We start from the raw sequence: 23088 nt of genomic DNA, 5'->3' as shown, positions 1-23088 counted from the left end.
TAAACGGAAATCATCCCTTAGCTAATGCGGAAGTAAACACAAGTTCATTTTATTAAACATAACTTAATTTTCATCACCAATTATCATAGTAGAACAGCTTTCTCAAGCAGTTTGTGATGCATTTTGGAAACAGGAGATGAGCCCCTGGTCTAATGCGCCACCTGGCTTGAGAAACCCATTCTCAAAGACTTACTTTTAGTCTTTATTTGGGTAGCACACCTATTCTGAATGCCTTCGGCATAATTCAAATGAGCCATTTTAATCTAGATTAATCTAAAAAATCTATGCCCACCACTAGTTTGTTTACAAAAATTGACTGGATCATGTCTGGAATTATATCATTCAAGGATATTTAAAATAGACATTTGTTGTTTTAGTTTAATAACATTTACAGTCAATTAATTAAAATTATTCATTTCTAAACATAAAAGTGACCAAAAAACTTTATCAGTACATCATGGTGTACTATAGTCATGTAGCTGGGTTATTGTATTGTGCACAATTAATCTGTCCCAGGTCATCTATCCAATAATTCTGTATATGTGTACAGTATCAAAAAAACATCTGGTTATGGTCAAGTGTTGACAGAAGTATGAATTAGTCTGTGAGATGATACTGTATGTAGAAACTTGATTGACAATTTGATATTAAAGGGACAGTGTCTTTATTTACTTTTATAAACTTGTATTTTAATATTTTGCACAACGTGTCCTTTGGTGTTTCAAAGAAGCAGGTATACGTCAACGATAATAATTTTATTTTTGCGAACCGTCTCTTTAAATTTTGATTCAACAATGCAGCGCCCACAGTGTGTCTGTAATATTATTCACCTCTCTGGATATAACGTATCACAGTTTCTTTAGGGCAGAGGTTTTCTCAAGTTAACAGATATATGCAGTTGTTTGTCATTTCTGTGATCAGTTGTCCTCCACTTTCTTGAAAGATGCCACAAAAGTAAGTCAAAACATTGTTGACTTTCCATAAGGGACTTTCCTTAGCCATAAGGGAAGAGGCGGTCTTCTGTGTTTCTTCAATGATTGAAAATATCAATATTTTAAGAAGGGGGACCTGAGGGTGTGCTCGAACTATCGGGGATCACACTTCTCAGCCTCCCCGGGAAAGTCTATGCCAGGGTACTGGAGAGGAGAATCCGGCCGATGGTAGAACCTCGGATTCAGGAGGAACAGTGTGGTTTCAGTCCCGGTCGTGGAACACTGGACCAGCTCTATACCCTCTCCAGGGTGCTGGAGGGTTCATGGGAGTTTGCCCAACCAATCCACATGTGTTTTGTGGATTTGGAGAAGGCATTCGACTGTGTCCCTCGCGGCATCTTGTGGAGGGTGCTCAGGGAGTATGGGATTCGGGACCCTTTGCTAAGGGCTATCCGGTCCCTGTACGACCGGAGCAGGAGCTTGGTTCGCATTGCCGGCAGTAAGTCAGACTTGTATCCGGTGCATGTTGGACTCCGCCAGGGCTACCCTTTGTCGCCGGTTCCGTTCATAATTTTTATGGACAGAATTTCTAGGCGCAGCCAGGGGATGGAGGGCATTGGGTTTGGGGACCACATGATTTCATCTCTGCTCTTTGCGGATGATGTCGTCGTGCTGGCCCCATCAGACCAGGACCTTCAGCATGTACTGGGACGCTTTGCAGCCGAGTGCGAAGCGGGTGGGATGAGAATCAGCACCTCCAAATCTGAGGCCATTGTTCTCAGTCGGAAAAGGGTGGCTTGCTCACTTCAGGTAGGTGGAGAGTTCCTGCCTCAAGTGGAGGAGTTCAAGTATCTGGGGGTCTTGTTCAAGAGTGAGGGAAGGATGGAACGGGAGATTGACAGACGGATCGGTGCAGCTTCTGCAGTAATGCGGTCGCTGTACCGGCCTGTCGTGGTGAAGAAGGAGCTGAGCCGCAAGGCGAAGCTCTCGATTTACCGGTCAATCTACGTTCCCACTCTCACCTATGGTCATGAGTTGTGGGTCATGACTGAAAGGACAAGATCCTGGATACAGGCGGCCGAAATGAGCTTTCTCTGCCGGGTGGCTGGGCGATCCCTTAGAGATAGGGTGAGAAGCTCGGTCACTCAGGAGGAGCTCAGAGTAGATCCGCTGCTCCTCCACATCAAGAGGGGCCAGCTGAGGTGGCTCGGGCATCTTTTCAAGATGCCCCCTGGACGCCTTCCCGGGAAGGTGTTCCGGGCATGTCCCACTGGGAGGAGACCCAGGGGAAGACCTAGGACAGGCTGGAGGGACTATGTCTCCCGGCTGGCCTGGGAACGCCTCGGTGTCCCCCCGGAAGAGCTGGAGGAAGTGTCTAGGGAGAGGGAAGTCTGGGCATCCCTGCTTAGACTGCTGCCCCCGCGACCCGGCCCGGATAAGCGGTAGAAAATGGATGTATGGATGGATGGATGAAAATATCACACTGAACTTTTAAAAATAAAGGTGCTTTGTGATGCCAAAGAAGAGCTTTTTTGTCTAAATGAGAAGAATCTTTAACATCTGAAGGACCTTTCTGTTTCACAAACGGTCCATTGTGGCGGAAAAGGGTTCTTCAGATTATAGAAAGGTAAGGAAGAGATCTTTCTTTAAATAACCTTTTACTGAATTGTTCTTTGTGGAACCAAAAATGGTTCTCTTATAGCATCGCTAGGGAGAACCCTTTAAGCACTCTAATTTTTAAGAATGTAGTTGAATGTTGAATATAACTCTTTATTATTGGCCTTTCATCGGAAAAAAATCTTGACCAGATTGTTGTTGTTGCTTGAAAAATCACTATATTATTAAAGCAATAATAAGCCATGCTTTACAATGATTTTATAACAGCTAAGGGGTGTTAGCTAAGGCTATGTGGGGCTTATTGCTTAAAGTAGTTATTCGTATACTCATTTTTCATATAGACTTTCAGAATGCGAAACTTCTTTGGCTTTGCTTGTTAACCATTGGTAAAGAACAGTTGAGTATTTTTGTAGTATGATGGATTTGACTGCCAATTGAAATAATCCTGCCAATATCACATCTGATGTACTGTCAGGGTGTAAGCCCTCCTATAGCCAATGTCATATGGAGAATACGGTTAACTTTATTTTTAGAGAGAAGCTGTTTTTATCGGTTTCAATTGTATCCAAGTATCTTATCTTTAACTGCCCCAAAAACTGCTTTGCCCACTTTGGGGGAAACCAAATTCAAGTTAGTGAAGTATTATGCATTCATAATCTAACTTTGTGTTACAGAAGAAAGAAAATAATACTGCGTTGTTACAGCACATGGGGTGAGTAAATTACATTTCAAATCAGGCAATATATAAAGAATACAGCAGAAACGAGTAATGACATTTCCTCAGTGAATTTCACCACAATCCAGAGATCCCAAGAGATTTTAATGGAAGGTAATCTTTCATTGAACTGTAAGTGAAAGGATAGCAATCGCATTTTTTTGGTAACACTTTAGTATAGGGACCAATTCTCACTATTAACTAGTTGCTTATTTAGATGCCTATTTTTAGCATATTGGACCTATAATTAGTACGTATAAAGCACATATTCAACATGACCATATTCTACTTCCCTAATAGTACCTAATACCTAAACCTAACAACTACCTTACTAACTATTAATAAGCAACAAATTAGTAGTTTACTGAGGCAAAAGTCATAGTTAATTGTTTATTAATACAGAGAATTGGACCTTAAAATAAAGTGTGGCAGTTTTTTTCTTGAAAGTACTTGGGGTAAGTTGCATTTGCAAAGTCCTCCAGTGCATCATGGGTAAACCACAACGTTGTAGGGGCTTTTTAAAGGTGCATTTTTCTCCAAGCCACACTGTAAAAAAATCAGTAAAAAAAAGAAACTGGAAAAATCAGAAATCCTATTTTTCCTGTAAAATAGTATTATATATGGATACATATTAAATTGATTTCCCCATTTTTCTTGTAAATGTGTTGTTTTTTAGTTTTTAGTTTTTGACTGTATTTCAAAAATAAACAGTAACAAGAAATCTTGTTGAGAAACGGAAATTTTCTGGCAGCTGGGGCACAAAAAATAAACTGTAAAAGAGTGGATCCCCTTCAGTCGGTCTCTCGACGTTGTGTTGAGAGACGACTGGGGTTTGATCTTGAGAACCTATCATCTCCGAGAGGAATTTCTAAACGCCAATAGGATTGGCGAATGGCCCGCCCACGCCAGTCTCCGCCCCGTACATACGGGTATAAAAGGAAGATGGCGGCGGTCATTCACTTACCTTTTTGTTCTTCGGAACTGTGACATGTCTATCAAGGTGTTGCGGTCACGGCTGGCGACGTTCTTCGGAACTGTTGCCGCCAACCCGCTTGCTTCTCAGGCGAGTTCGGCTGCCGCTTCGGCGAAGTCGACCGCCTCGACGAGCAGCGGGGGTGATATGGGGACTGCTATGGATGTCGCTTCGCCAGCTCCGGCTCGGCGAACCGCCCATACCCCAGTTCGCTCACCTGGTGCGTCGACGGCGGTAGACCGTTCCATAGCGGGCAGACTCGCAAGAGGGATGATGACGAAATCTCTGTCGCGGCATCGGACAGCTGCCTACTGGCATCAGACGGGGACGATCTCTCCGAGCTCCTGTCCACGGGCGGTAGAGCTCGTGATGGGACCGACCCGGAGATGTCGGCCATGCTTGCCCGGGCAGCCGTGAGCATCGGGTTGCAGTGCGTTAACCCGCCCTCCCCGAAACGCTCGCAGCTTGATGAATGGTAAGAGAGTTGTTCTCCCTGGGTTTATCTCTCCCACAGCACCCTTCGGCGTGCAGTGGCGAGGGTGGACGGCGCGGACGACTTCAACCTCCACGCGACGTTGCGTCGACCAGCGCCATCAGACAGGTAAGTCCGCAGAGCCATCAACCTCCCAGGGATCCGTCCCGGTGCGAGGTGACCGCTCTGCCACCCACCGAACCACCTCTTCCAGGGACGGTGAAGGAGATCGTTCCTCTAACACCGTTGGCAAGGTTCCTGGCTGCGTGGCAGACGCATACCAGCCCTTCACGGTGGTTGGATCGAACGATCCGTCTCGGTTATGCGATCCAGTTCGCCAAGCGCCCCCCGAAATTCCGGGGCATTCTGTTCTCCTCAGTACGAGGAGAGAATGCCCCCGTGCTTCGGAGAGAGGTCGCCGCCCTGCTGGCGAAACGTGCGATCGAGCCCGTCCCCATAACCGAGATGTCCTCTGGGTTCTACAGCCCGTACTTCATCGTTCCCAAAAAAGGAGGAGGGCTGCGCCCTATTCTGGATCTACGCGTCCTGAACAGGTACCTGCACAAGCTACCGTTCCGGATGCTGACTCAGAAGCGCATCTTGGAGTCAGTTCGACACCAAGATTGGTTCGTGGCAATCGACCTGAAGGACGCGTACTTTCACGTCTCCATTCTTCCTCGACACCGACCGTTTCTACGGTTCGCGTTCGAGGGGAAGGCGTATCAGTACAGGGTCCTGCCCTTCGGTCTGGCCCTGTCTCCGCGGGTTTTTTAGAAACTCGCCGAGGCCGCTCTAGCTCCCCTCAGGGAACAGGGCGTGCGTATACTCAACTATCTCGACGACTGGCTTATTTTGGCACACTCGCGAGATGTGTTGAGTACGCAAAGGGATCTTGTGCTCGAGCACCTAGACCGTTTGGGCCTCCAGGTCAACCGAGAGAAGAGCAAGCTCTCCCCAGCGCAGAGCATCTCGTATCTCGGGATGGAACTAGACTCTGTCCGCATGTCGGCGCAGCTCACTACCGAGCGTGCACAGTCGGTGCTTCGCTGCCTGACACAGGTCAGGCAGGCCACAGCGGTCCCACTGAAACTATTTCAGAGGCTCCTGGGGCACATGGCATCCTCAGCCGGGGTAATCCCGCTTGGGTTGATGCACATGCGACCGCTACAGCACTGGCTTCAGAGTCGGGTTCCGAGGACGGCGTGGCACCGCGGCACCAGGCGGATTACGATCACGCCCCGGTGCCGTCGTACCCTCATCCCTTGGGCAAAGTTGTCCTTCTTGCGAGCGGGGGTTCCGCTCGGACAGGTTTCGAGGCGAGTCGTAGTTACGACAGACGCTTCCCTGCAGGGATGGGGGGCAGTGTGCAACGGGCACGCAGTAGCAGGGCGGTGGACGGGCCCCCGACTGCGATGGCACATAAATTGCCTAGAGTTGCTGGCAGTTCATCTAGCACTGAGGAGGCTACGGCCCCTAGTGCAAGACAGACACGTGCTAGTCCGGTCGGACAGCACGTCTGCCGTGGCGTACATCAACCATCAGGGCGGCATACGCTCACGGCAGATGTCACAACTAGCCCGACGCCTCCTCCAATGGAGTCAGCAGGTGACCAAATCTCTGCGAGCCACGTACATCCCGGGGAACCTGAATCAGACAGCCGATGCGCTCTCTCGTCAGGGGACTCCCCGTGGAGAATGGCGACTCCATCCCAGCGTAGTCCAGCTCTTATGGGAGCGGTTCGGGCAGGCTCAGGTAGACCTGTTTGCCTCCCCGGACTCCACCCATTGCCCGCTTTGGTTCTCCCTGACCGAGGGCTCCCTCGGCACGGACGCCTTAGCGCACAGCTGGCCACGAGACAAGAGGAAGTACGCCTTCCCCCCAGTGAGCCTCCTTGCACAGACTCTGTGCAAGGTCAGGGTAGAGGAGCACCAAGTCCTGTTAGTTGCGCCGTACTGGCCCAACCAGCCTTGGTTCCCAGACCTCATATCTCTGATGATAGCTCCCCCCTGGCCGATTCCCCTCTCGAAGGACCTTCTTTCGCAGGGGAAGGGCACGGTTTCGCACCCCAATCCGGGCCTCTGGAATCTCCATGCCTGGTCCCTGGACGGGACGAGGAGAGTTTAAGTGGCTTGCCTCTGGCAGTCCAAGAGACGGTCATGCAGGCTAGAGCCCCCACCACGCGGCGTTTGTACGCCTACAAGTGGCGTCTCTTCTCGTCTTGGTGTTCCTCCCTTGGAGAGAACCCGCGGAATTGCCCGATCGGGTCAGTGCTGGCCTTCTTACAGCAGAGACTAGAGAGTAACCTCTCCCCATCCACCTTGAAAGTGTATGTAGCCGCTATTGCCGCTCATCACGAGGGTAAGTCTCTTGGTCGGCACGACCTGATCATCAGGTTCCTTAAGGGTGCGAGGAGGGTGAATCCACCTCGGCTGCGCCCTGTACCCTCTTGGGATCTTAATGTGGTCCTACAGGGCCTGGCTATGGCCCCGTTTGAGCCCCTCGGAGATGCCTCTCTTCCTCATCTTACGATGAAGACAGCACTCCTGACGGCGCTCGCATCCATCAAGAGGGTCGGGGACCTACAGGGCCTTTCCGTGTCCCCGGGATGCCTAGAATTTGGAACTGGTAACTCTCACGTTGTCCTGAGACCCAGACCAGGTTACGTGCCCAAGGTCCACACCACTCCCTTCCGGGATCAGGTGGTGACCTTGCAGGCGCTCCCCTCCGGGGAGGAAGACCCGACCTCTCATGTGTTGTGTCCTGTACGCGCTCTGCGCCTCTACATTGACCGCACACAGAACTTTAGGAGTTCTGAGCAGCTCTTGTTTGTTTTGGAAGACAGCATCAGGGGAGAGCTGTCTCCAAACAGCGGCTGGCACACTGGATTGTGGACGCCATCTCCTTGGCGTACCAGTCCACGGGCCAACCATGCCCGCTTGCAGTGACGAGCTCACTCCACTCGGAGTATGGCCTCCTCGTGGGCGTTGGCCCAGGGTGCCACCCTGGCAGACATCTGTAGAGCTGCGGGTTGGGCTACGTCCAGTACCTTCGTGAGGTTCTACGAGTGGAACAGGTGTCAGCCCGCGTCCTGCTGGGATAGGGGCTCGGCATCTGGCCTGGACGTACGCCTGCGAAAGCGCCTTCTCCCCTCTTCAGGTGAGTAACGTGCGCTAACTGCCTCCCTGCAATTCCCCCATTAGCGGAAGCATAGGCATTCCATCCATCACTAAGCACAGCATTGGTAATAGATCGGGCGGAGCGATCTGTTGGAACCAGGTCCAGTACTGGTAGAGTTACCCCTATTCAGGTGGACCCCTATACTTGGACTAGTGCCCCATACGTAGTGACTCCCTTATAGGTAGTCCCGTATGAAGATTTTCATGTATTCCCCTCTGGCGAATTGGTGACCTCCCCAACGGTGGCTCTCCACCGAGTTTACTGTCCCCGGAATCGGGTTGACACTACCGACATGCGCTCTCCCTATGGGTAGACCATGCCTTATACCTCCACATGTACCTCCCCACGTGGCAGGATGTGGGCTCCGCAACACACTCTTCAAGAGAAGAATAGTGTTTTTCCCAGTGCGGCCCGGAAGGGACCTCGTTACAGGGGTAACGCCACCTTCCGTGATGACCGTCAGTAGAAGCTTCTTCGTATGTCTGATACTGAATCCACTGGAAGATTACATCTCGCGGTAGCGCTCAGTCTTGACTCGCAGGGCCAGTCACTGTCGCCCCGCTAGAGGTCGTAATGCGGCGTAGTGCCGTGGCGTGTGTAGATACTTCCCCAGTCGTCTCTCAACACAACGTCGAGAGACCGACTGAAGGGGAACGTCTCGGTTACGTATGTAACCTCGGTTCCCTGATGGAGGGAACGAGACATTGTGTCTTCATGCCACACCACTGCGCCGACCCGCTGCAGTGACGAGAGACACTCTCTCAGGTTCCTCAGCACAAAGGTAAGTGAATGACCGCCGCCATCTTCCTTTTATACCCGTATGTACGGGGCGGAGACTGGCGTGGGCGGGCCATTCGCCAATCCTATTGGCGTTTAAAAATTCCTCTCGGAGATGATAGGTTCTCAAGATCAAACCCCAGTCGTCTCTCAACACAACGTCTCGTTCCCTCCATCAGGGAACCGAGGTTATATACGTAACCGAGACGTTCTCCCTTGTTTTCTTGTAAATTGGATGTCTTCTTTTTAAATTTTACAGTTTTAAAGGTATTTAAAAAATACATAAAAATCAACATTTTACATGCAGTCTCATGGCAGTTTGTGACATACAGTTGTGTTCAAAATTATTCAACCCCCAATGCTGTAAATGGTTTTAGGGAATTTAGTGTACATTTGTAATTGTATTCAGAATGAAATCCTACAAGGTCTTCTTAAAGAACCATATGCAACTAAAATGACATCAATTAGTTTTGTAATACAGTAGTAAATGTATCTTTTGTGAATTCTTCATTGACATAATTATTTAACCCCTTAAAGACTACCACTCTGAAGGACAGAGGTTCAATGAAGTGTTTTCAATCAGGTATTGAAAACACCTGTGGATATCAGGGAGCAGCAATAAAGCCTAATAAGCACCAATTAGGCAGCTTTAAAATGACTGTGATACTCAGCTCCTCCTAGACATTTACTGGTGTGAAAAGTCCCTGTGTGACTGCTGAGGAACTGAGAAAAGATTTGTCAGATGTGGGTAATGAAGTTTCTGCTCAGACAATACGGCGCACCCTGCGTAATGAAGGCCTCCATGCCAGAACTCCCAGGCGCACCCCCTTGCTGTCCTCAAAGAATAAGAAGAGTCGACTGCAGTATGCCAAAAGTCATGTGGACAAACCACAGAAGTTTTGGGATAGTGTTCTGTGGACTGATGAAACAAAATTAGAACTGTTTGGACCCATGGATCAACGCTATGTTCGGAGGAGGAAGAACAAGGCCTATGAAGAAAAGAACACCTTGCCTACTGTGAAGCATGGCGGGGGGTCAATCATGCTTTGGGGCTGTTTTGCTTCTGCAGGTACTGGGAAGCTTCAGCGTGTGCAAGGTACCATGAATTCTCTTCAGTACCAGGAGATATTGGATGACAATGTGATGCAGTCCGTCACAAACCTGAGGCTTGGAAGACGTTGGACCTTTCAACAGGACAATGATCCCAAGCATACCTCCAAGTCCACTAGAGCATGGTTGCAGATTAAAGGCTGGAACATTTTGAAGTGGCCATCGCAGTCACCAGACTTAAATCCGATTGAGAACCTCTGGTGGGACTTAAAGAAAGCAGTTGCAGTGCGCAAGCCTAAGAATGTGACTGAACTGGAGGCTTTTGCCCATGATGAATGGGCGAAGATACCCGTAGATCGCTGCAAGACACTTGTGTCAAGCTATGCTTCACGTTTAAAAGCTGTTATAACTGTAAAAGGATGTTGTACTAAGTACTAAGATTAAATGTCACTTGGGAGTTGAATAAAACTGATAATGATGTGAGCTCAGAAAAGACATTTGTGGTTATTTCATTATAAATGTTATATTTGTCTGACCTACACGTGCCTCTTTGATTTAATTGTAAGCAGGATGACTGAATGATCATAATCAATGTCAAACCGACCAAAACATCAATTTCAGTGGGGGTTGAATAATTTTGAACACAACTGTAGTCACCAAATTAGAATCTAACGTCACATGGCCAAAATCGGATCATAATTAAATGTACAAATTAGATTGTACGAAGTAACACGAATGAGCCACCTTGATAACAATACAAAAAGTATACATTAGAAACAAGTAAAGAAATTTTCTCAGTGAATTTATAGACAATACATATATCCTAAAACAAATTTAATGGAAGGTAATCTTTCTTATTTCTGTTTGAAATGATAGCAATCCTGTGGCTTTGTGACTAACTTCAGACATATGTTGTTTTCACTTGTACTTGAGGTAAGGTTACCTCCTTCAGTGCATCATGGGAAAACCACAGTGTCGTAGGTGCTTTATGAAGGTGCATTTTTCCCCAACCCACACTGTAAGAAAAATGTGTAGAAAACAGAAACTGGAAAAACAGAAAAAGTTTTTTTTCCTGTAAATTATATTATATAAGGATATATATTAAACTGTTTCCACATTTTCTTGTAAATGTGTTGTCTCCTGTTATTTTTTGTTTTTGATTCTATTTCAAAAATAAACTGCAAAAAAAATAAATCTTGTTAAAGGTGACATCATATGAAAACCCCATTTTTCCTGTGTTTAAGTGCTATAATCGTGTACAAAGTGAAAAAATAAGAACCCAGTAAGTTTGTTTTGGTGTGCCTTTCCCTGCAAGCATGTGAGGAATCCAGCTGTTGAAAGTTGTCATCTGAGGAGACCTTTAAGAAACAGAAATGGTCTGGCAGCTGGGATGAAGCTGGGGCACAATAATTGTCCTCCCATGTTTTCTTGTAAATTTACTGTCTTTTTTTGTGACCGTATTTAAAAAAATACATAATTCTAAAAATTCAGTCAAATTACAGTTTGTTTGTACAGTGCAGTCTCATGGCAATTTGTAACATAGTCACGAAATGTAGAATCTGACGTCACATGGCCAAAGTCAGATCATAATAAAATTTACAAATGAAATGTGACACGAATGAGCCACCTTGTAAAATAGGTACGGATTTCCATCAGATTGTTTTGATTTATGTTTATACAGTGTAAAACTTTGCTCTATAGTTTTGCAACATATTTGCCAGTACTATAGATTTAATTATATTACTTTCCTATTAGTGCTGTTTTCAGTTTAAGTTTTTACAGATACATCGTATTAAAATACTGAAAGTCGTGCTGAGTGACACGGAAAAAGAGGGGGACATTTGTTTCCCTGAACACAAATCAACAAATTACATTTCGTGACTGTGACCTGCGAGACTGTGTTGTTACCTCTCAAGCTTCCGTCTACCTTTCAATATATTATGAATTTTTATTGTCATGAACTTGGGGTGAGACACGGACAAAAAACCCAGAAGTAGACAGCGAGTAAGGAGTTGGCAAGACTTTAATAATAAATAGGAAACAAAAACCCACGATGGTGTAAAACAACAAAGCACATTGGTATAAAACATGACATCAGGGACAAGGACTGACTACACCTAACCTGAGACAACACTTGAATTAAATACAAAATAACTAAACTAAACTGAAAAGAAACAGGAACTCCCCCACATATGACACCACAATGAACCAACATGTTTTTTCAAGCAACCAAGCATGTTACTGTTTACATTTACAACAACATGTCCGAGTGAAGAAATAGTAGGTGTTGACATTTATGAAGAATCTCTTATTTATACAAACTCAAAATGCTAAGAGATGTTGTAAAACTGAATTGAGGTGTTAATCCAGAATAATTTTGTCCTTATTACTGTCTAAATCGGTCTCTACTTCTCCCGGAGAGGTTTCCGTCTTCGGTGTGGACTACTCGCTCACATTGATTATCAGTTTGCTTAGTGGATTACTCTCTTAAATGGATTATCAGCTTGCTCAGTGGACTCTCTCAAGAGAGAGAATTCCAGTTTCACTGTTCTTGATTACTATCTTGCCAACCGAGTACAAACTAACCGGAGTCTCCCTCCCCTTTTCAACATGGCTGCCTCTGTCTCCCCATGGCCGTTTCTCCCTCAGCTCTTGATATCTGCCCATTGCCCCTCTGCCATCACCTTTACCTCTTCACCTCATTATGATTATCTATCATAATGTAGATGATTTGGAAACAGCCCCTGATTTAAGAATATAATTAATAATGTGGTTTAAGTTTACTTTCTTTTTTAGGATTATTGCTTAAAAGTGAACCTAGAGCACATCCTCTTTAATGTGATTTTCACAATATTTTGACCAGTATTGTAATTTCTCATTGATACTACAGTAATTCACTGTGACCCCTAGTACAGTTATTTCCAGTGCATGAAAGCAGTGAATAACTGTTGATTTCACATGTATTTTATTGTTTACAGTGTACCCTGTCCCAGGTCATCTATCCAATAATTCTGAATATGTTGTGTGTCATTTCTGATGAATACTTACAAAGATATTTAGTAGAATGGTGTTCTTAAGTACTGATTTCACATGATTCTTGGGATTGAATGTCACTGACGATTTCAGTCACCGTTCACTATTTTTTTTTTTTTTAACAAATTAAGTGAATGGTGACTGCGGCTGTGATCACCTCTCTAGATATAAAGTATCACAGTTTCTTTAGGTTGAGGTTTTCTCAAGTTAACAGATATATGCGGTTGTGGGTCATTTCTGTGAACAGTTCTCCACTTTCTTGAAAGATGCCACAAAAGTAGGTCAAGACATATATTCTTAAGGAAAGAGGCTGTCTTCTGTGGTTCTTCTATAATACATTCTACACTACACTCTGCTTATGATGCCAAAGAAGAACCTTTTTTGTCTAAATGGTTTCATAAACGATCTTTAACATCTGAAGGACCTTTCTGTTTCACAAAAGGTTAATTAACAAAGAATTACAGTACTTTACAGTAGATATTTCTTGTACTCATTTACACAGTAAACATTTCTGTACAACCGTTAGACCATAATATAAAGAACGACACATAATTTACATGTAACTATACTGCAGCAAATGTACACAATGTGCGTACAACTTTTCATATATACTTTCAGAATGCAAAATTTGTTTGGCACTCCATGTTAACCATTGATAATAAACAGTATTTGTTTTACACATGATGGATTATGACTGCCAATCAAAATAATCCTGCCAATATCATATATGATGTAATTTCAGGGTGTAAACCCTACTTCAGCCCATGTCAAATGGAGAATAAGGTTACTTTTGCATTTGCTTTTACATTTATATTTAGTCATTATCATTTTACTAGGACCTGCGTAGCATGCTCGGATATGAAAGGTGTAATTTTCCTGATATTGTAGAGGATGAATCTACAGGACCCAATGGTGCTGGCAACCTGATCTGTGAAGTTTAGCTGATCATGGATCACCACTCCCAGGTTTCGGGCAAGGCAAGGCAAGGCAAGGCAAGGCAAGGCAAGGCAAGGCAAGGCAAGGCAAGGCAAGGCAAGGCAAGGCAAGGCAAGGCAAGGCAAGGCAAGGCAAGGCAAGGCAAGGCAAGGCAAGGCAAGGCAAGGCAAGGTACAGGACACGAGCAAGGCAAGGCAAGGTACAGGACACGAGCAAGGCACGGCAAGGCGTACACGTACAAGTACAATGAACCAGCACAGGACAATGAACACGAGGATGTTTTAAAGGGAGAGGAACCAAGAGGGAACAGGGATAAACAATCAAGGAAAGCTAATTAACACAAACTAGGAAACAGGAGGGTAGGAACGATGACGAGACAAGAGAGAGATGAAATCGTCTCTCTCCCACATGAAACAGAGGATTCTGTATGATTCCACCTCTAAACCAAGAAATACCTGACAAGGAGAGGTGAAACCATGACAGTGAGACTCTGTGCGACTGCAGGTCCCATCGAAAGAATAACTATAAATAATAAAGTATGAAGATATATAGATAACTACATTTTATATGGAAAATCTGTAAAGAATAAAATAAAAATTCAGTAAAATTACAGTTTAGTGTTTCACTGTGCAGTCTCACGGCAGTTTGTGACATAGTCACCAAATTTTGAATCTAACATCAAATGGGCAAAGTCAGATCAGATTGCGTTGATTTAAGTTTATAAACAGTTTAAAACTTTGCTGTATGATTTTGCAGCAGGTTTGCCAGTAATTTACTGTAGATTTAATTACTACTACTTTCCTATTAGTACGGTTTTCAGTTTGAGTTTTTACAGAAACATCTTCTTAAAATACATTTGACTGAAAGTCGTGCTGAGTGACACGACAAATTGTGAAATTTGTGTCCATGAACACAAGAACAGATTAAATTTTGTGACTGTGATCCGCGAGACAGTGTTGTAGCCTCTCAACCATCCTTTTTTTAAATTATGAATGTATATTTATGTCTGTTCCATTAAACATGCTGTTTTTGTAATGTGTAAGTTATTAGCCCTCGTGTATTTTTCAATCTTTCAAAACCACTTTTGTTGGAAGCTCTTTGTTGTTTGGGATTTTAAAGCAACCAAGGATGTTACTGTTTATATTTAGAACAAACTCCTCAGAGTGAGGAAACAGCAGGTTTACTTTTATGATGTATCTCTCATTTATACAAACTCGAGATGTAAAGAGTTTAGGATGTTGTGAAACTGAATTGATGTGCTTCTCCAGATGTATGTTGTCGTTACTGCTGTCTAGATCATCCGTTGAACACATCATTACTCATTTCTGACAGTAGGTGGTGGAGAACTGAATCCTATCATGTAATCCCACAGAATAGATGCTTATACATTTCTTATAATCAATGGATACAAATGTGTTGTTTGGGTCATCATTGTGTTGTTGTGGATATTTACTCAACTCCCTTTATTCTCTTAATACATCTATTTGTAAATGTTTTTACTGTAAAACGGCCAACTGGTACATAAACACAGTTTATACAAGTATATTGAGGGGAAATGAATATAATGTCATACGCAAATAAACCACAATTTGCCAACCGGGTGAACAGGTTTGGTTGTTTACTCTGCACATAGCGTCAGGGTTGAGAATTTCAGCTCTTTATTTCTTTCGTTTCAGTCAAATCAATCTTTACTCATCTCTCTTTGGATGACAGCTGAATCCTTTACCACAATATTAGTGTATTATGAACATAAATTGAACTTCTCATGTTTAATATCAAATCCACCTGCATTTTGAGAATGATCTAATTTTAAACACAAGGAACAGAATGTGTCTGTCACTCCTCCCCTGCTTAATGTTCTCCATGACCACAAAATGCCAAAGTACATAACATAGAAAAGCTTGTTCCCTTTGCAGATTCCGAGGTGTGTCGTCTCTAGAGCACTGAAGAAAAGCAACTTAAGTCTTGACAGACAGATTGAAGACCTTATGGCGGATTCATCAGAGAAATCAAGGCTGATACAGCATACTGGACCCCCACCGTACCAGGAGCCCTCTCAGTACCCAAATGCTGGGTACCCTCCTCCACAGAACTATCCGAGCACTTCTGGGTATGAGGGTCATCAATATGGAGCAGCAGTGGGCCCGTGTTATCCAGGCCTTCCGGCCGTCACTGTCCAGCCGGCGGTTTACGTGGCCTCTGTTCAGCTGATCAGTGCACCGCCGGATTTCCTGGGGTACTCTATCTTTACCATGCTGTTCTGCTGTTTACCTCTTGGCATTGCTGCACTTGTTTACTCCTGCACTGTAAGTATATACAGCATAAATCTCTGTTACCTTTTTCATGATGTTTATTGTGTTATACAAATACATTATGTTAACATAAAGTGGATGCTGACGCCAAAAGGAAAGCTTTGAAAACAGGAAAAACTTGCTCCGATTAATTCCTCACAACGTGATGATTCCTGAAACTTGACTGCATGGTAGAACATCGATATATAACTGAAGTGCACTTTGGATAAAACCATATGTCAAGGGCATTTATGTAATGTACATTAAGAGGTTGATCACTCCCATAAGACATAAACATTTTATCAGCCTGTGTGATACTGTAACACAGGTAACAAATGTCAACACTTTAAACATGCTTTCATCAGAGTATTGCTAAACACAGTAGTGCTGTACTTGATGCTATTTCCCATTTGCTTTCCAGGCACGCGAAGCTGTCATGTCCGGAGACAGAGAAATGGCAGTGAATAGTTCAAGAATGGCTTACATCCTCAACAATATCGCTCTTGGTATAGGCCTCGCAACCATTACCATTGGCATCATTGTTGGCATAGAACTAACTAATAAGTCTCACCAGTATCCATAGTTATTGCAGTTTGGCATCGGTAATTGATTAACATTATTATTGTACACAAATGGTTCAATGGTGAAAATATTTGGTTAATATGATTTTTAATCTGCATACTGTTGCTTAGATTATTATTTTGACACTTTTGGAGTTTACATTGGTGAACTGTTTCTTCTAAATTTAGCTTGTTTATTTATAGAGCTTCACAACCACAATGGTGTCAATGTGTTTTTTTTTCCTGACTTTAGATTTCTATGAAAACTCTTAGCCACTGAAAAAGAAGTTAGCTATTAACTCCAAGTTAGTTTCCTTTCTGTACTGTAAATAAATATATTGTTATTTAGCAAAATCAATTGTTCTAGCCTCTTTTCTATCTAAAACTCAACCCAAGTTGACCCACTGCGTTTCTCATGCACTAAATTCAGTTACTCAAAACAGTCACAAATAATTTTGTGTAGATTTTCAAGATCACATTCCTGTGCGTTTTCTGCCTCAGTGAAAGATCAACATTGCTGTTTGACTTGATCATGGATTTGTCAGAAAGGTTCGAAGTCACATGTCACATGCCTGTGTTATTATCTTGTAAACATGACTTTTTTCGTGGAGCCTCAGTAAAAAAAGGTTTGTTCTTTACTAATGATGTAGAAACCATCCAGTTAGATCAAAGCTGTGTGAAATTCACATGAGACGTGGAAGTTCCTAAGGATCCCTCCAGATTGGACATTTTTACATTCTATTTTAGCAATTGAGGACAAGCTTTCCTGATTTTGGCAAATGATGTTATTGGGTAGAAGGTTACACTTCATGTAAAGTTTTATGATGATTTAAGGAATAAGTTATGATTTGAAATTGCGTAATGTGGATAAACTAAATTCAGGTTGAGAGTATGACATTTGCAGCAACCACATATTGGGGACTTTCCATAGACGTAATGTTTTTTTTTCTATGAAGACTGTTGACTAATAATTAAACCTAACCATAACAGAACACAATTTTACATTTAAAAATGAACATCATTTAGTTTAATCCCCTCAATGTAAGTGGTTTAGACTTTTTCAATCATTGTGGGAACATTTGGTTCCTGTACACACGAACACACACACACACACACACACACACACACAGCACAGGAATGCAATGGTGTCATTCAGATTCACCTGCACTGTTGTTGCAAGTATCTACACTTTCGTTTCACTTCATTTATTTGTCCACTCAACCCAGTCTCCCTTTTCCTTTTACCCTTGAACTTCAGTGGCCCTTTACCAATGTTCAATAGCGTTCCTGTGATTCCTTATTTTGAACTTTGCAGTATTTTAACTTTTTACTGTACATTTGCAATGGTTACATTCATTTAAATGTATGTTTAGTATTACTCAATTGCTGACTTTAGCTGTACTTTGACTCCCATGTTATGATATGATGAACACATTTTTAACAGTAACCATAGATCACAGTTTTTATGTTTATACATCTAATTGTTTCTTTGGCGTTGTAACTCAATTTCTTGTTACTCCTCCCCACAAGCTACATTTCTCCTCCCATTCCCCTCCCACCAATGCAAACATCCCCATATGATGCGAAGGTCTGAGACAGAAAAGCCTGAACCAGAGGACAACGAGGACACAAAAGAACAGAAAGCAAAAGGGTGCAAGAAAAGAGCGTTACAACATCGAGCAGAATAATGGATCCCAGTAAGTCAGTACCTCCTCCCTATGCACCCCAACAATACGCTCAAGGTGGCCAGCTAATTCCTCAGGCCCAGTACAACCAAGTAGCTTATCCAGGACAGGTTCCGGTCACTTTACAGCCGATGGTTTATGTGAATCCACCTCCACTGGCCCATCCAATGCCGGATTACTTGTGTTACTCCATCTTTACCCTATTGTGCTGCTGTTTACCTCTGGGCATTGTTGCACTTGTTAACTCCGTCTCTGTAAGTAAACTTGTAATTTACACCATTTTAATTTCTTCAGTCTGAATTTCAGAAATTAGATCATATTTACACTGACTTTGTACACTCAGACTCGAAATGCTAACATGTCAGGACAACACCAGTTGGCAGAGAAAAGCTCCAGAAATGCACGCAACTGTAACCATGCTGCTCTCATCCTCGGCATCATCATTCTTGGGTTGTACTTTGTCTACATCTTTGTCCTGAAAGAACGCTACCCTCATTAGAGAGGAGGAATTTTTTGTTTTAATTACATTCTGTGTTACAACTACGTGACCAAAATATACTTAAATATCCTAAATGTACTTCTCAGTACTTCCTCATGAGATTTAATCATAAAGTTGGCTTATTTTGTGTACTGTTACACTTTCCTGTCCTAGACCATCTATCCTATAGAATTGTGTATGTAGGCTACTGTTCCTTTTTAATCAAAAAAATTCAATGATTTATGAAACCATAATCACGTCTTTTGGTTTGAAAAGTATTCTTAGATTTGTATAAGTACAGTACAGGTAAAATTTAGTTAAATTTGTCCAACCAGAAGTAAATCTTTTAATTTTAAGTTGTAACTCATAACAATAAAAATGAAGGTGAATGGTGACTGCAGCTATCATTCTATCCTGCCCAATGTCTACTTTTGTGTTTTATGGGAAAATAACATATCATACGGGTTTATAATAACATTTATGTGACATAATTTTTATTTTTGGATGAACTGTCCACTGTTAAAATGTTCACTTTACAATTGGTATCCACCTTGTGTAGCCTAAAACAGCAGAATCTTTCCTATTAAAATATTCTCCTCCACTAAAATAATTTTGATGTGACCAGTAGTTAATTATTAACAGCATCATCTTCTTTTACAATACACTTGTCAAACAAAAATGTGACGGTTTAAAAGGAGAACTTGATCTAGTTAACTTTCTTCCTCACATGTAAAAAACAATAGACAACATAATGCGCTTTTGTATTTCAAGTTTTTCAGCTTCCCGTCAACGTCTTTGTGTGTTTGCAAGGTTTCATCAATTAAAAAACAGAATTAAAATCAAGGATAATATGTTTGAATCGACAACAAATGTGTTCTCTTTACTTTTCAAATGTTTTGTTTGGATTAGATAATTATCTATTTTATCTTTATGTTTATGATGTTTCTAGGAAAGCACTTCATAAAAATTGTAAAAGATGCTGGTAAAGGTATCGCCTAACAAGTAATTGCATTCTAACAGCCTCATTGTTTGTCATATTGTAGGTTTCTGTCGACATTAGTTCCTCAATGTATGTTCCCTAGTTTTAAAAGGAAGTGGTACACCAATTGTCAACTGAAGTAGGGGAGAGAGGGGTATGCGGTCACACTGTTTAACATTCACTGAACACCATACACACCATACAACAAAACAGTATAAATGTAATACCAAATGAAAGAAGGACATCTTGGGCACTGAAAGAATGTAAACTTCTTATGTCCCCTTGTCTTAAAAATATTATACGGTTTTCATTACATTCTCGTGTCATTACGGAGTTGTAGACTGTTGAATAGAGGATGTACACTTGTGACAATTTGCCCCATCGGCAGGTAAGTTGTCACACTAGATTATCTAAAAATAAGAACACAACTACTTAATTGTGAATAAGGGTGAGGCATCACATGTGTTGTTCATGTACCTCTTTAGTGGCCCGTAGACAGACCTGTCTTATGGTTGGAGCCGATCTGAACAGTGGGGTGGATATGACAGCATGATTATGCCATTTTCTTTGGCATAATTGAGTCCATCAATGGACTGATGAGACTCGTGGTTGTCCAAAAGGAGTAAACACGGCTTCTCCTTTGAGCACTTTGCATGTTCACTGAAATGTTTCAGGAAGTCAACAAAGTGCGTGTCTTTCATCCATCCAGAGGAATTTGCCCCTCCTTTGCTGGCAGGTGGCCCATTGATCAGAAAATGTCAATAATGTCTATGTATTTGTACTGGGGCAAGTTGTCAGATGTGACAACTTGCCCCAAAGTAATTGAGACAATTTGCCCCAAACTGACATGTTTGCTAATGTTGGCTAAATCTTAAGGTTAGCTCAACATAGCACGCGAGCTAAAGTATCAAAAGACACATTAGTGTCTCTTCTATTTTGTGAAAAATAATAATTTTTAACAGTCATATCTAAAAGTTGTATTCCATAAAATTTAAAATGCCAATTTTTAACTTTATAAGCAGAACAATAAGAAAATTGTGCCAATATCAGATTAAAACGATCTGGACAAGGGAACAGAAAATTTACTATAGAAGAAGAAGTCACAAAAAGTGGCTATTTGATTTTTGAGATAGAGCCTCTAGTGTTGGAGTTATGAACAGTGTGAAAACTTACCCCGCTCTCCCCTACAAACTAACATAATGAGTAATGCAAAATAAAACTGAAATAAATACAATGACAAAACAAAGTTTTGTGTGACAAAGGAAATAATGTAAGTGTCACCGGGTGGCTTGATTGCTGGCCATAACAAGCGGCAGCTGAAGCGAATTAAGCTGCGCTTCATTGAAGCACGCGCTCAGGACGAGGGTGTATAAAAGAGTGGTGTTCTGGGCAAGCAAGTGGTGGTGTATCTGGGCTGGTGTGTGTCTTGACGGCGGCGTAACCGGAGAGAGCTGAAGGTTGGATGTCTGATCGGTGTTCTAGTGGGAAGAGATTACACAGCAGAGGGGAAGGTCGCTGATGTGTTCACGTCAAACTTCTGCAGTCGCCATCCTTGGAGTCATTCACCCTACAGTAAGAGGAGAAACAGGTCGACTAATCACTGTGGATGAAGTGAGTTTGCAGTGTCTGAGAGAGTGAAATACACACGTGTGAGGATTTCTAAGAGTGATTTATGCACGAGTGTGGTGAGGTCTAACGACTGTGTTTCTCCAGAAACTGAGATGAATGACAATTGACGTCTGCATATGAAGATCCTTTTGAATTGATCTGCCTAAAGCTGTGTTCAGGTTTTCCTTTGTGCCCGGAGTGGCGACGGACTCAAGCTGAGCTTGAACACCGCCATTGCCTGTCCCTCGGGGAAGAGGTGAAGCTGTTGTCCTTCCGCCGACTGGTCTACGAACTCACACACCAGCCGAGCCCGAACACCGTCGTTGTCTGTCCCTCGGGGAAGAGGAGAAGTTGCTGTCCTCCCCTGGTTTGTTCTGTGAACTGACACACCAGCCGAGCCCGAACACCGTCGTTGTCTGTCCCTCGGGGAAGAGGAGAAGTTGCTGTTCTCCCCTGGATTGTTCTGTGAACTTACACACCAGCCGAGCCCGAACACCGTCGTTGTCTGTCCCTCGGGGAAGAGGAGAAGTTGCTGTCATCCCCTGGACTGTTCTGTGAATTTACACACCAGCCGAGTCTGAGCATTGTCGGCTGCCTGTCTCACGAACACTTCCGAGGAGACGAAGGAAGCCACTGTCTCACCCACGAACATTTGCATCACTGCTTTTAATGTTTTAAGTTAATAAAATACTTACCCTTTTAAATCCACTTCTTGTTGTCCGCCTCTTGGTGTCCTCGGGTGTCTGCTCCTCCGGAGTGTGGTTATTGGCCCTCGGCCCTAACATCGGTGACATCACTTTTGGCGTAGTCGGCAGGGTTACCACTCGGAGTTGAGCGGCCGGAGGACCCAGGATGGCGGACGAGGACTTGCCAGCCGTCCGGCAGCCGATGGCATCTATGTTCATGGGAGTTCCGTGGGCTCAAAAGTATGGTGGATCTGGCTCTGAGTTGAGTTTTTCGGACTGGAGGGCGCAAGTGGAGTACTTGGCCGGACTGCAAGGGCTCAGTGAAGCCCAGAAGATACAGTTTGTCTTGAATTCACTTGAGGGGGAGGCGAAGAGAGAAGTCCGAGCAGCACCTGAAGCCGTCCGAGCCACCACACGGGCCATATTCGAATTTCTGTCTGGGCAATACGGTGATTCGACTCCGGTGGCAGTGTTACGAACGCAGTTTTTCAATTGTAAGCAGGTACCTGGGCAGACACTGCGAGCATTCGCTCTGCGACTACGGGAACTGTTCTCCAGGCTGAAGAATCGAGAACATCATGGACTGGGAGAGGAAGAGACACTGTTAAGAGACCAGTTCCTGTTGGGGTTACGAGAAGGTCCAATACGACAGAGTCTGAGGTTACAGCTTCGAAGGGACGCCACCCTGACATTCGAAGATGTACGTAAGGAGGCCCTAGCCTTGGAACAAGATCACCATCAGACTGTAGAAACACCGGTGTGTATGGCTGCAAGTGGAATGAGTGCCCCAACACAGCCCGAACCGACCGACTGGAAGCGGACCCTACGTGCGGAGTTAATGAAAGACGTCCGAGAAGAAATGGCCGAACTCTCAAAATCCATTCTTGGAGAACTCCGCCGTGGACGGCCAGAGCCCCTGCCCCTACCTCGAGAACGTTCGTATTCTGACGGAGGGAGAGATCCGGGAAGACGCACCAGCCGTCCGTTCAGTTCCAGGTTCCAGTGGGATGAGCAGGGGCGCCCGATCTGCAACACCTGCGGAGAGCCCGGACACTACAGCCGCCAATGCGGTTCCCGACGTAGCTCGCAAGGGGGTTTTTAGAACGACCGGCCACTGTGG

The 23088-nt window shown here is 43.8% G+C and overlaps 1 protein-coding gene across 1 annotated transcript; it reads left to right on the top strand.

The window, feature by feature from the left end:
• Positions 1–18119: 18119 nt before the first annotated feature.
• Positions 18120–19112, top strand: LOC130433566 (proline-rich transmembrane protein 1-like). The gene is made up of 2 exons (XM_056763491.1): positions 18120–18471; positions 18561–19112. The coding sequence occupies exons 1-2, from the start codon at positions 18220–18222 to the stop codon at positions 18714–18716; spliced, it is 408 nt and encodes a 135-aa protein (XP_056619469.1). The 5' UTR covers positions 18120–18219; the 3' UTR covers positions 18717–19112.
• The last annotated feature ends 3976 nt before the right edge of the window (positions 19113–23088 follow it).

This window comes from Triplophysa dalaica, chromosome 12, assembly GCF_015846415.1.
Source record: "Triplophysa dalaica isolate WHDGS20190420 chromosome 12, ASM1584641v1, whole genome shotgun sequence".
NCBI classification, from domain to species: domain Eukaryota; kingdom Metazoa; phylum Chordata; class Actinopteri; order Cypriniformes; family Nemacheilidae; genus Triplophysa; species Triplophysa dalaica.
Note: the sequence above shows the minus strand (reverse complement) of the source record. Positions and strands in the feature narration are given on the sequence as shown.

Coding starts and splice junctions, on each gene's coding strand:
- LOC130433566 (XM_056763491.1), top strand. CDS start 18,220: ATGGATCCCAGTAAGTCAGTACCTCCTCCCTATGCACCCCAACAATAC. Junction 18,472..18,560: donor CACTTGTTAACTCCGTCTCT/GTAAGTAAACTT, acceptor TTGTACACTCAG/ACTCGAAATGCTAACATGTC.